This window comes from Hibiscus syriacus, unplaced genomic scaffold, assembly GCF_006381635.1.
Source record: "Hibiscus syriacus cultivar Baekdansim isolate YM2019G1 unplaced genomic scaffold, ASM638163v2 tig00003969_pilon, whole genome shotgun sequence".
In the NCBI taxonomy this organism is placed as follows: domain Eukaryota; kingdom Viridiplantae; phylum Streptophyta; class Magnoliopsida; order Malvales; family Malvaceae; genus Hibiscus; species Hibiscus syriacus.
This window is the reverse complement of record NW_024061988.1, coordinates 133217-144923: the sequence shown is the minus strand read 5'-3', so window position 1 is coordinate 144923 and position 11707 is coordinate 133217. Positions and strand designations below refer to the sequence as shown.

The window sequence follows — 11707 nt, the reverse complement described above, 5'->3', positions numbered from 1 at the left end:
TAGATCTACCCCGAGGCTTATTTTTAAAAACCGGTTTGATTTTCGGTTAAAGGAGGGGAAGAACTTTTTAAAAAATCTATATTAGTCCCTTTATTTATTATATGGATATTTTATTCATTTATTTTTATTATTCATGTTATTATTATTATATGTATATATATATATATTAAATTATTTTTATTTATTTTTTTACTATATTTTATTATTATTATATATATATATTTCTTTAATATTTTACTTATAAGTCTAATATTACTATATATATATTGTAATTATCTTTATCTAGTCGTATATATTTTTTATACTTTTAATAGTTTATTTATATACCTATTATTAAATATATATATTCTTAATTATTTTTTGATTATTTCTTTATTTATGTAATATATCTTATAACTTTATATATTTATATTATTTTTCCTTATCTTACTTATTTATTTTATTTATTTTATTTTTCCCTTGTATCTTATTTGTTTTCTTTACCTTGTTTATCTAACACATTTCTCGATTCTTTTTAAAAGATATTTTCAAATCAATCAAGGGTAAGTAATTAGGATCGAAACTTTACCTTTTAATTTAACATGTTATTTTTCTTAAATATTTCAACTGGAAATTACGTAGTACCGAAAGGGCGGTTCAAGGGTGCTAATCCTTCCTTGACCGTAACTGACTCCCGAGTCTGACATATTTCTGGTAAGACGCAGATCATGTAAGAAATAGGGTATCCGATCAACCCATTTATTTTTAAATAAATGATCGGTGGTGACTCCAATCCACATTTTTCTAAGTAGAAGCCCAATTCCGGGGCCCAACCGAAAGACGGTTACGACAGGAGCAATGATAGTGAAGATGATGATATTCAAGATGCTCTTGCCACACATGAAAAAGAAACGGGTAACCTCTAAACTTAATGTAATTATTCTATTTGGTTGCTCATTTAGTTTATGCATGCATGAGGTTTTAAATGTTGAATAATTATGTTTTATCTCATGTATGTTGAACAATATTGTATGATGAACATAGTAATTTTTGGCAATGTTTTTATAAACTCTAATTCATCATATTAATTTTTGGTCAAAATTGTTTTAAAATATAATTGACATCTCTTTAACAATTGATATCGATTTTTCAAGAACTTTGGTTTTACAAAATTGTGACCTTAAATTTTTCTTAATGTTTATGCATAGATTTTTATTTAAATATTATAAAGTTTTAATGCATAACATTTTCAAAAACTTTATGCATGTGCTCTTAATCTCAATAATCAACATTGCATAACGTTTTGTATGTGAATGGATTAAAGCATAATTCGAATAGGTGAATTTGACAAAAGATACATTGTCTTATTTTTGAATTAAGTGTTTGCAAAATTGATTTACATTGCATCTACTTTGATTATGTTTGTTGGTCATAGAATAGGAAACATTTATATGATGCATTTAGATTCCATTAATATGACTAATTTATGCCTAGTTTCTAAGGATGAACATGATAGTTGGTTATGGCATAGGAGACTAGGACATGTTAGTATGAGTGTTTTGCAACAGTTAATTCAAGGAAATTTAGTTAGAGGGTTGCCTAAGCTTAAATTTGGTAATGATAAAATCTGTGATGCTTGTGCTAAAGGAAAACAAAAGCGAATTTCTTTTAAATCCATTAATGATGTATCAACTAGTAGAGTATTACAATTAATCCATATAGATCTTTTTGGGCCAACTAGGACCACTAGCTTGGGTGGAAAACAATATACATTTGTCTTGGTAGATGACTATTCTAGATATACTTGGTTTCTATTCGTAAGTACTAAAGATGAAGCATTAGAAAAATTCATCACGTTTTTAAAAGTAATCCAAAATGAAAAAGGTTACTCTATAACTAGAGTTAGGAGTGATCATGAAACTGAATTTGAAAATCTTGGATTTACTAATTTTTGTAATTCTAATGGTATTAGCCATAATTTTTCAGCACCTATAACCCCTCAATAAAATGGAGTTGTTGAGAGGAAAAATCGAACTTTTGAAGAAATGGCTAGAACCATGCTTTGTGAAAACAATTTGCCAAAATATTTTTAGGCGGAAGCCACAAATACCGCTTGTTATGTTGTAAATCGAGTAATGATTAGGCCAATCTTAAAGAAAACTCCATATGAAATTTTCAAAAATAAAAAGCCTAACATTAGCTATTTTTATCCTTTTGGATGTAAATGTTTTGTTTTAAACAACGGTAAAGACAATCTTGGCAAATTTGATGATAAAAGTGATGAAGGAATTTTTCTGGGTTATTCTTTAAATTCTAAAGCTTATCGAGTATTTAATAAAATAACTTTAGTTGTAGAAGAGTATATACATGTTGTTTTCGATGATAATCCCCTTCCGAGGAAGGATTCTTGTTTGAATGATCATGTAGGTATTATAAATATAAATAACATTGAACATGACGTTGACCATCATCAAAGGAAGAAACGAAATATGAGGAAACTCAAGATCCTATTGAGAATCCAACCATTGAAGAAAGGGAAATATCTTACCCAATAGAGTACAACTATGTCAAGGATGGTGAGATTATAGGTGATCCATCCAAAGGGGTAACAACTCAATCTTCTCTAGAAATATTTGTAATTATGTTGCATTTATCTCATGCATAGAGCCTAAGAATATTAAAAAGGCATTAAAAGATGAACATTGGATTATGACTATGCAAGAAGAGTTAAATTAATTTGAGAGAAGAAAATTATGGACATTAGTTGAAAGGCCTAGTAATAAATCTACTGTAGGCATTAAATGGGTATTTAGGAATATTCTTGATGAGAGTGGTAATATAGTGAGAAAAAAGGCTAGACTTGTTGCTCAAGGCTATACTCAAGAAGAAGGCATAGACTATGATGAAACATACGCTCCCGTAGCTAGGATGGAAGCAATTAGAATATTATTAGCATTTGCATGTTTTCATGAATTTAAATTATATCAAATAGATATTAAAAGTGCATTTTTAAATGGTTTTATAAAGGAAGAAGTGTATGTGAAACAACCTCCTGGTTTTGAAGATTTAAAATTTCCAAATCATGTTCTTAAGTTAACAAAAGCACTTTATAGTTTAAAACAAACTCCTAGAACTTGGTATGAAAGATTGTCAAACTTTTTAATTGAGAAAGGTTTTTCCAAATGGAAGGTTGACACTACATTGTTTTTAAAGCATAAAGGTAAAGATTTATTAGTAGTTCAAATTTATGATATAATATTTGGTTCTACTAATGATATTTTTTGCCAAGAATTTTCTAAGCTAATGCAAAGTGAATTTGAGATGAGCATGATGGGGGAGCTCTAATTTTTCTTGGGACTCCAAATCAAGCAAAGAAAAGATGGCATCTTCATCAATCAAGCTAAGTACATTAAAGAAATACTGAAGAAGTTTGGACTGGAAATTGGGAAGCCACATAACACTCCAATGAGCTCATCGACAAAGCTTGACATAGATGAAGGAGGTAAATGTGTGGATGTTAAATTATATAGGTCAATGATTGGATCTTTACTTTATCTAACTACAAGCAGACCGAACATTATGTTTAGTGTTTGATTATGTGCTAGATTTCAATCATGCCATAAGGAATCACATTTTCTAGCTGTTAAGAGAATCATTAGATACCTTAAGGACACTCCTAGTTTAGGTCTTTGGTATCCTAGAGACTCTAGCTTTAGCTTGCATGCCTTTTCTGATGCGGATTATGGAGGATGCAAATTAGATAGGAAAAGCACCTCTGGTACTTGCCAATTCCTTGGAAATATGTTGATTTCTTGGTTTTCAAAGAAACAAAATTGATTAGCATTATCTACCATTGAAGCGGAATACATTTCAGCTGGTAGTTGTTGTGCACAAGTTTTATGGATGAAACAACAACTTTTCAACTATGGAATTGAAGTAGGTACCATTCCTATCAAGTGTGACAATACTAGTAATATTTGTTTCACTAAAAATCCCATCCAACACTCTAGAACTAAGCATTTTGAAATTAGACATCACTTCATTAGAGACCATGTCGCTAAGGAAGATGTAGTTCTAGAATTTGTTGATACTTTGCATCAATTAGCAGATATCTTTACTAAGCCTTTAGACAAGGAACATTTTTGGACACTTAGGAGAGAATTAGGTTTAACTGACCTATCTTCACTTAGTGTTTAAAATAATTTTAGCACTTTTAAGAATAAATAAAAAATATATATGCTTATAATGGTAATTTTTTATTGCATTCATTGCTATTAGTTAGGGGGAGTTTATGTTGCTTAGTGAAAATTAATTTTACGTTCAAATGAAATTTAAGAATTAATTTGATTGTTTGAACATGATTAATTTTCATTATATGAGTTGCCAATACCACTAGAGCTAATGAATTTAGCATTTTTGAGTGTTTAAAACAGATTTTTGACATTTTTGTGCTTAATGCATCGATATACCTAACAATGCATCGATATACCTAACAGTGCATCGATGCATCCTTGAATGTGCATCAATACACCATGAAGGTGCACCGATGCACGCCTTGAATGTGCATCGATGCACAAGACCATGCATCGATGCATCCATCGGGTTTTTGGATAAAAACCCTATTTCTTCCTCATTTTCTCAAAACTCTCTTAAAACTCTCTCTTGGGCCGCTCTTCTTTCTCTCTTCACTATCAAAATTTCTCCAAATCCTTGGTTTTTGATCGGAATCTTCAAGATTTTCAATTCCTTATCCTGCTTCTATTATCAATTCGTGCAAAACAACATCTCATTCTCATCAATCCGAAATTTTCAAGGTAATATTTCAAAAACATCTATTTCATTGATTTTTGATCTTAGGACTAGTTTAGGTTAGTTCTAGGATGAACATTATATCGGACATTGATTGTTTGATGATTATAAATTAAATTTTACAACCAATTTCATCAAAAACTCATAAATTTTCAATAAATTTTTGAATTTTCGAAATTAAAAAAAAATTGAAAATCTGAATTTAGTTTTTAAATTTGATGTTTTTGATTTAATTATGTTGTCTTCATGAAAAACTATACATATTATAATTTTCAAACGTTGTTTTCTAAATAGTTTTTCAAAAACTATGCCCATTAGAATTTGGTTTAGAGAACCTTGAATTATTGCGGACTCAATTGAGTTTTGGGATTGATTAAATTGCATACATGTGTTTCAATTTGCAGGTTATATTTCTTATTCTGATTCCTAAACTATGTCTAATCCCAAACGCCCTAAAACTTCCTCGAGTCATTCTCGTTTAAACCAACCTCCTAATCTCGTTCCTCAACCTCCTAATAGCCTATTAGAATCATGCTTTAACATGCCTGAGCGTCGTAGAGATGAATTGTACTCTAGGTACAGAAATTCTTTCCAAACTTATAGAATCCGTGAAGAGCATATTCTTTCGCTTCAAGCCATGGTTGATATTGACTTCGAATACCTTCCAATTCTTAAAGCTTGGAAGTTTGATAAATTGTTTCAGCTTAAACCTATCATCTATCAACAATTGGTCCGCATTTTCTATTCCAATGCGGTGTGTATTCAAAATGAAACTCAATGTGGAACTATAACCATTAGATCTTATCTTTTAGGCCAATATATTAATATTGACCCCGAGACTATAGCTTTCCGATTTGGGTTAGATGATAGTGGTATATATAATGAGAGTGAAAATGTGGAATATCCTTATGTTCCAAACTCCAGTGTTAGTACTCTACGATCTCATCACGATCGTTTTCTCCATTTGATGATCTCTTGGTGGTTTAGACCATCCAGTGGTAGGTACTCCACACTTCGTGCTAGGGATTTATGGTGGATGTATTGTATTAAAAATAAAATCAAAATAAATCTGCCCCACATTATATTCAGTCAACTAGTGGACATCATAAACATTGTTTCTTCAAAACATGTTGAAACATTGATTTATGGATGTCTTCTTAGTAACCTCTTTATCAAACTTGGTCTAGACGTCTCTCTCGACAATCCTATCCCACTCCAAAATCAAATCAATCTTACTTCCTTGAAGAAAGCGGATTGGAAGCAAGACGAGGAAACTGGTCTTTGGGTATTTCGACCCGGTAAGCAAACCCCGGGAGCTGGCTCTTCACGAGCTGCTCCTAGCTCTACACAAGATGCTCCTAGCTCTTCTCGTGCTCCTCCTCCTCCTACGGCACCAGCTGCTGACGATGATCCTAAGTTTCATCAACTTATGCAAGATATCGACGATCACGTTCCAGACGATGAGTCTGCACCGGAACCAACACGACAAGAAGATCAAATGCCACCATATTTTCGATCCTTCTTGTAGTCGTTTGATATGAGGTTTGCCTCCATGGAGTCTCAGATTACTGAGTTTCAGCGGGAGATACGTGAACGTATGGACGCGCTCACTCTTGAAGTTCGAGCTCATTATCCTCCTCCTCCCGATCCTCCGAAGGATTAGACCTTTTTTTCTCCATGCTTTCTTAGTATTTCAATCTTGGATTGTTTTGATGTTTCTGGATTATTTGTTTTGGTTTGTTAAATGTTTGAATTTGTTCTGGTTTGGATAATTGGATTTTGAATTTTATATATATATATTTGGTTTGGTTGAATTTTCTTATTTTTGCATCGTTAGACATATATGACCAATTATACCATTTCATATTTGATTATAAATATTGATTATGGAACTAATGGCTAATATCTCTTTTGATTGTGATCTTAGCAGCTTAAGTTATATTTACTTATAATCAATTGGCTATGCTTTTCAAAACCTTGTTTAAAAACGTTTTAAAATCATTTTGATTTAACAAAAAGGGGGGAGAAGTGTAAAAGTGTTAAAGGGGAGAAGTGTTGTAGTAAGGGGAAGTAATTTTTCAATTCAAAATTTTAGAAAATCTTAAAATAACACAAATGTTTTGTTATATCAAAAAGGGGGAGATTGTTGAAAACATTTTGATGTTTCGATATAACAAATTAGTTTAAATGAATTTTAAGATTTTACAAATGATTTTCTAAGTATATTCGATTCAATTAATCGAATATCAAATTATTACTCCAAGTCTTTTAAGATCAATTTCAAAACCTTACTAAATGTGTAAAATTGTGTTTTATACTTAATATATTTTTGAAACAATTTTCACAAAGTATTTTGAACCAAAATCAAGCCTAAAATCAATTTTTCAGAGTGATACATCGATGCACCATGAATTAAATTGAACATCGAATGCATTTCATGCATCGATGCACATACCATGCACCGATGCACTGAGGATTTTATGAAAACATCGAATGCATTTGATGCATTGATGCACCAGCCATGCATCGATGCACTCTGGCTATTTTGAAACATCGAATGCACTTGATGCACTCTTAGTGCACCGATGCACTAAGGGTCCAACGGTTAAAATATTTGAATTTTACACTGATGCACCGATGCACCATGGGTATGCATCGATGCACTGACGCTCCCAACTGAATTTATTAATTGATTTCACACTTAAACGGCTCTATTGACTTCACTAAGCATCCCCAACGTTCAGAATCATTTGAAGGAGTATTTAAACAAGTTCTGAAGCCATTGATCAATAACAAGAAATAAGAAATCATTGAGAAACAAGAGAGAAAGCACCAAACATCAAGTTTGTGCAATTCAAGCCAAAATTCCTTTCAATATTTATTTTGCTTTCAAGAACACAATTTGTGCTCAATTGTAATTATCTTTGAGTGTTCTTATCTTGCTCTATAATTGTGCAAACATATTGCCTTGTGAGGTTTTCCTTGTAAGTTTGTAAATTTGTGTATTTCTCTTTGAAAAAGAGAGTGCTCAAGAATTGGGGTATAATTCTTGAGGGAGTTGTAAGGTTACTCTTTGTCCTCAAAAGAAAGAACAAATTAGTGAATTTGTTGGAAAATCCTTAGTGTGGATAGCTAAGGTAGTGGATGTAGACTTTGGTTAAGAAAGTCGAGCCACTCTAAATCGCTGTGCAATTATTTTCAATTTTCTGGAAAAGCTTCCACCAAAATTTTAATTCTCAATTCACCCCCTCTTAGCCGATTCCGTCAATCGATTAACTCAACAAAAATGATCTTAAAACTATATTTTATATAAGCTTTCAAAATGGTTTTAAAAATTATATATTATATATGCTTTCTAAAAATGTTTTAAAAATTATATATTATATAGTTTTCAAAGGTATTTTTTTAAAACTATATATTATATACATTTTCAAAATGTTTTTTAAAAAATCTTATATTATATATGTATTTTTCAAAATCCATTTTGCGAACTATATAATATATATGTATAGATATATATATATGTATAAAAAAAAAGAAAATAAAATAAATATGAACGAAAATAAATGTCTACATATATAATTAAATATTAAAATTACAATTGTTCTCAAGGAAATAATTACAAATATACTTGGGACTGAGTGGTTGCCCAATATACACCTGCATACGAGGGAGCAACTAAAGTAGAAACGTGGATAAGGAAAGATAATTTAACCTTTAGCTGTTAATATCCCATGGTTGATTTCTATTCCTTTTTCTCCAACATGTTTCCTTTTACAAACGCACAAGATGATTCATCCTTCCTCCTAAGATGGCTGTCTGTGTTTCACTTTTTGGACATCAAGTACCAAAAGAACCCATAACAATTGGTTCAAAGGGAAGGGAAAAAGTTATCAGATTTATGGGTACCAATCCATAATTTGACCCTTTTCAAATACCCTCTATGGTAGGCTTGGGAAAGCTCACTTGCCTTCGTCTTTTGATTTTTGTCTTTACCCCAAAAGAGAGACCCTTCCCCATTAATTAATATATAAATCAGGTACCAAAATGTCAGTAGAATAGAAGGACCTGTCCAAGATTGGGACCAGAAAGAAACAAACAATGCTACCGTAACAGTGCTAAAAGATAATCCAATTTCCTAACCCACCGAATACAAGAAATAGGTAATTGTTTTGTTCTTTTCTATTTAGGGATTTAGTTCCCCCCTTCAGCATGCACTTATCTTTTACGGAATTAAAAATATATAAAGATAAAATTAGTATCAAACTTTTGTACAAATAATAATTTTAATTTTAATTTTTTGGAACATTTTAATCTCACAACATTTGATATTTTGGTCGAAATATTTTTTATTGGATGAAAATGTTAGTTGACTAACAATTCACACATGTTACTAACATGATATTTTCTTATGTGTTTAATTGGTGATGTAATACGTGCCACATCACCTAAAGTAATATTGTGATATGTACCACGTCACCGATTAAATACATATGAATATGTGTTGGTCATTAGTCAATTAACAATTTTCATTCAATGTTGGCTATTTTAACAAAAAATTAGAACTTTGGAGATTAAAATGTTCTTAAAAAGAATAAGACCAAAGTAATCATTTGAGTAAACTTTGGGGGTTAATTTTTCATTACGCCAGTAAAATTTGGGACTTGGATGCTTCAGGTCAACCCTGAAGAAGAGTGTTGTAATTGGATATAATCTCATTTATTTTCTCTGCACTGTTGCGTTGGGTAGATTTATTATTGGCTGCTCCTCTTCGAAATTCACCTTCTGGCAGTGACACCCTTTAATATCATTTTCAACTCTTCTCTCTCTCTCTCTCTTTGAATCTCTTGTGATGCAGTAAAACTCCATTGATACCAAGCTTCTTCACTTTTAGTTGAGTTCCAGATGGGATCTTTGCTTTCATTTGATCCAATTCTAAATTGAGTTTGTATCCAGAAACGAAGCAAAGAATGTTGCTTTCTCCGTCGGAGCAGCCGTATGACCTCCCCCAATCGCCAATCCCATTACTGCCACCGCCACAAAATATGCAGTCCTATAGCTTCAATTTGAACAACAAGGTCAGTCCCAGTATACTGCTCATCATCATCATCCTAGCCATCATCTTCTTCGTTTCTGGTTTGCTTCATCTTCTGGTTAGATTTCTCATGAGACCTCCCAGTAGAGATCCAGAAGACACAGACAGTGTGACTGCTCTTCAAGGGCAGTTGCAGCAACTGTTCCATCTCCATGATGCAGGCCTTGACCAATCTTTCATAGATACTCTCCCTTTGTTTCACTACAAAGCCATCATTGGTGTGAAGAATCCATTCGATTGTGCTGTTTGTTTATGTGAATTCGAGCATGAAGACAAGATCAGATTGCTCCCAAAATGCAGCCATGCGTTCCACATGGAGTGTATTGATACTTGGCTCTTGTCCCATTCAACATGCCCTTTGTGTAGAGCTACATTAATCCCAGATTTCTCCCCTACATGTTCCCCAATTGTTATTGTGCTTGAATCTGGGAGTGAGAGCTCGAGAGAGATTGTGAGATCAAATTCCCATCTCGAGACTGAACTTGGGTCGTCTTTTTCCCAGCGTAAATCATGTGAAATCGTGGGAAATAGTGAAGTCAATAACCAAACAGTAGAAATGGATTCTGGGGAAAAAGTGGTGCCTGTTAGGCTAGGGAAGTACAGGAACATTGATGGTGGTGAAGGTAGTAGTAATGGCAACGTTGATGAAAGAAGATGTTTCTCAATGGGATCCTATGATTACGTAATGGATGAGAGCTCTTTATTGCGAGTCCCCATAAGAACTCCGATGAAGAAACCATCGAGCAAGAAGAAGACTTGTTTGCCATTGACACCCGGTCACCGGCCGGCGATTTCCGAATGCGACTGTGAATCGACGAGATTTGTGCTCACGAGAAACTTTGAAGGTGAGAACAATGGTAAGGCCATCAAGAAGAAGGAAAGCTTCTCGATATCGAAGATTTGGCTTCGGGGGAAGGACAAGCAGAACCTTACTCATGGTTCATCGAGGAGGGCTTTTTCATTCCGTTTTCCGGTGCATCAGAATGCCGCCGTCTCCGATGATGACGATAGTTTGAAGGTGAAAAGTGTTGCCGGTGGTGGGAAGGATACTATTTCCGAGATAGATTCCGGCCGGTGCGGAAATAGCGTCAGTGAATTCGGTGCCGACGAGGAAAACCAGAGCTGTTATAGCTTAGATTCACAAGCTAAAACACCATCTTTTTCAAGGAGGACTTTGCTTTGCCTAGCTGGGAGACAAAACAAGGTTGTTCACTCATCCTTTACACCAGGGACTTAAACTGCGGTTTTGATCGCGTTTTCAGTTACGTTTATCACTATTGCAACATTAACAGATGCTATTGCAATCACTGCAAGTATGGAGGTTGTAAAATCCAAACTGTTATTTAATCCTTGCTTTACACCAAAGGTCTAGTTTTTTTTCTCTCCTACATTGATCATCTTGTAGCTGGAAAACACCAGGAAGAAGAGGGGAAAACTTGGTACATTGAAAAAAAATCTTTTGTTATTTGGCATGTCCAAATTGTTATCATTTATTTTTGTTGTTCAACTTCTTACAGAGCAGAAAACATAGCAAAATAAGCTTACATTTCTGGTTTCGTTATTAGATCTTTTTTCCTTCTTTTTTCAAATGCAATCAAGGGGTAGTTGAGTAGCTTCAGATCTTAGGCTAACCAAAACAATGGCATGGACCTAGAATCTCTTTCTTTAACCTTCCTTTAATACCGAATGCGACCTGTAATCTAATATTAAAGACCCAAATGCTTTATTAATAATATGTTCACGTGGTTAAGACACTAGATCCTTTAAGTAAAGTTAGTAGTTTGAATCTTGACATTAGGATTATACTAAATTAGAAGGACGCCT

General features: G+C 33.1%; 1 protein-coding gene across 1 annotated transcript; it reads left to right on the top strand.

Moving 5' to 3' along the window:
* The first annotated feature begins 9593 nt into the window (after positions 1-9593).
* On the top strand, positions 9594-11471 carry LOC120184820 (RING-H2 finger protein ATL13-like). Its single transcript, XM_039189205.1, has one exon. The coding sequence runs from the start codon at positions 9759-9761 to the stop codon at positions 11118-11120; it is 1362 nt and encodes a 453-aa protein (XP_039045136.1). The 5' UTR covers positions 9594-9758; the 3' UTR covers positions 11121-11471.
* The last annotated feature ends 236 nt before the right edge of the window (positions 11472-11707 follow it).

What these genes read in the sequence shown, in the direction of transcription:
- LOC120184820 (XM_039189205.1), top strand. Translation starts at nt 9,759, where the DNA reads ATGTTGCTTTCTCCGTCGGAGCAGCCGTATGACCTCCCCCAATCGCCA.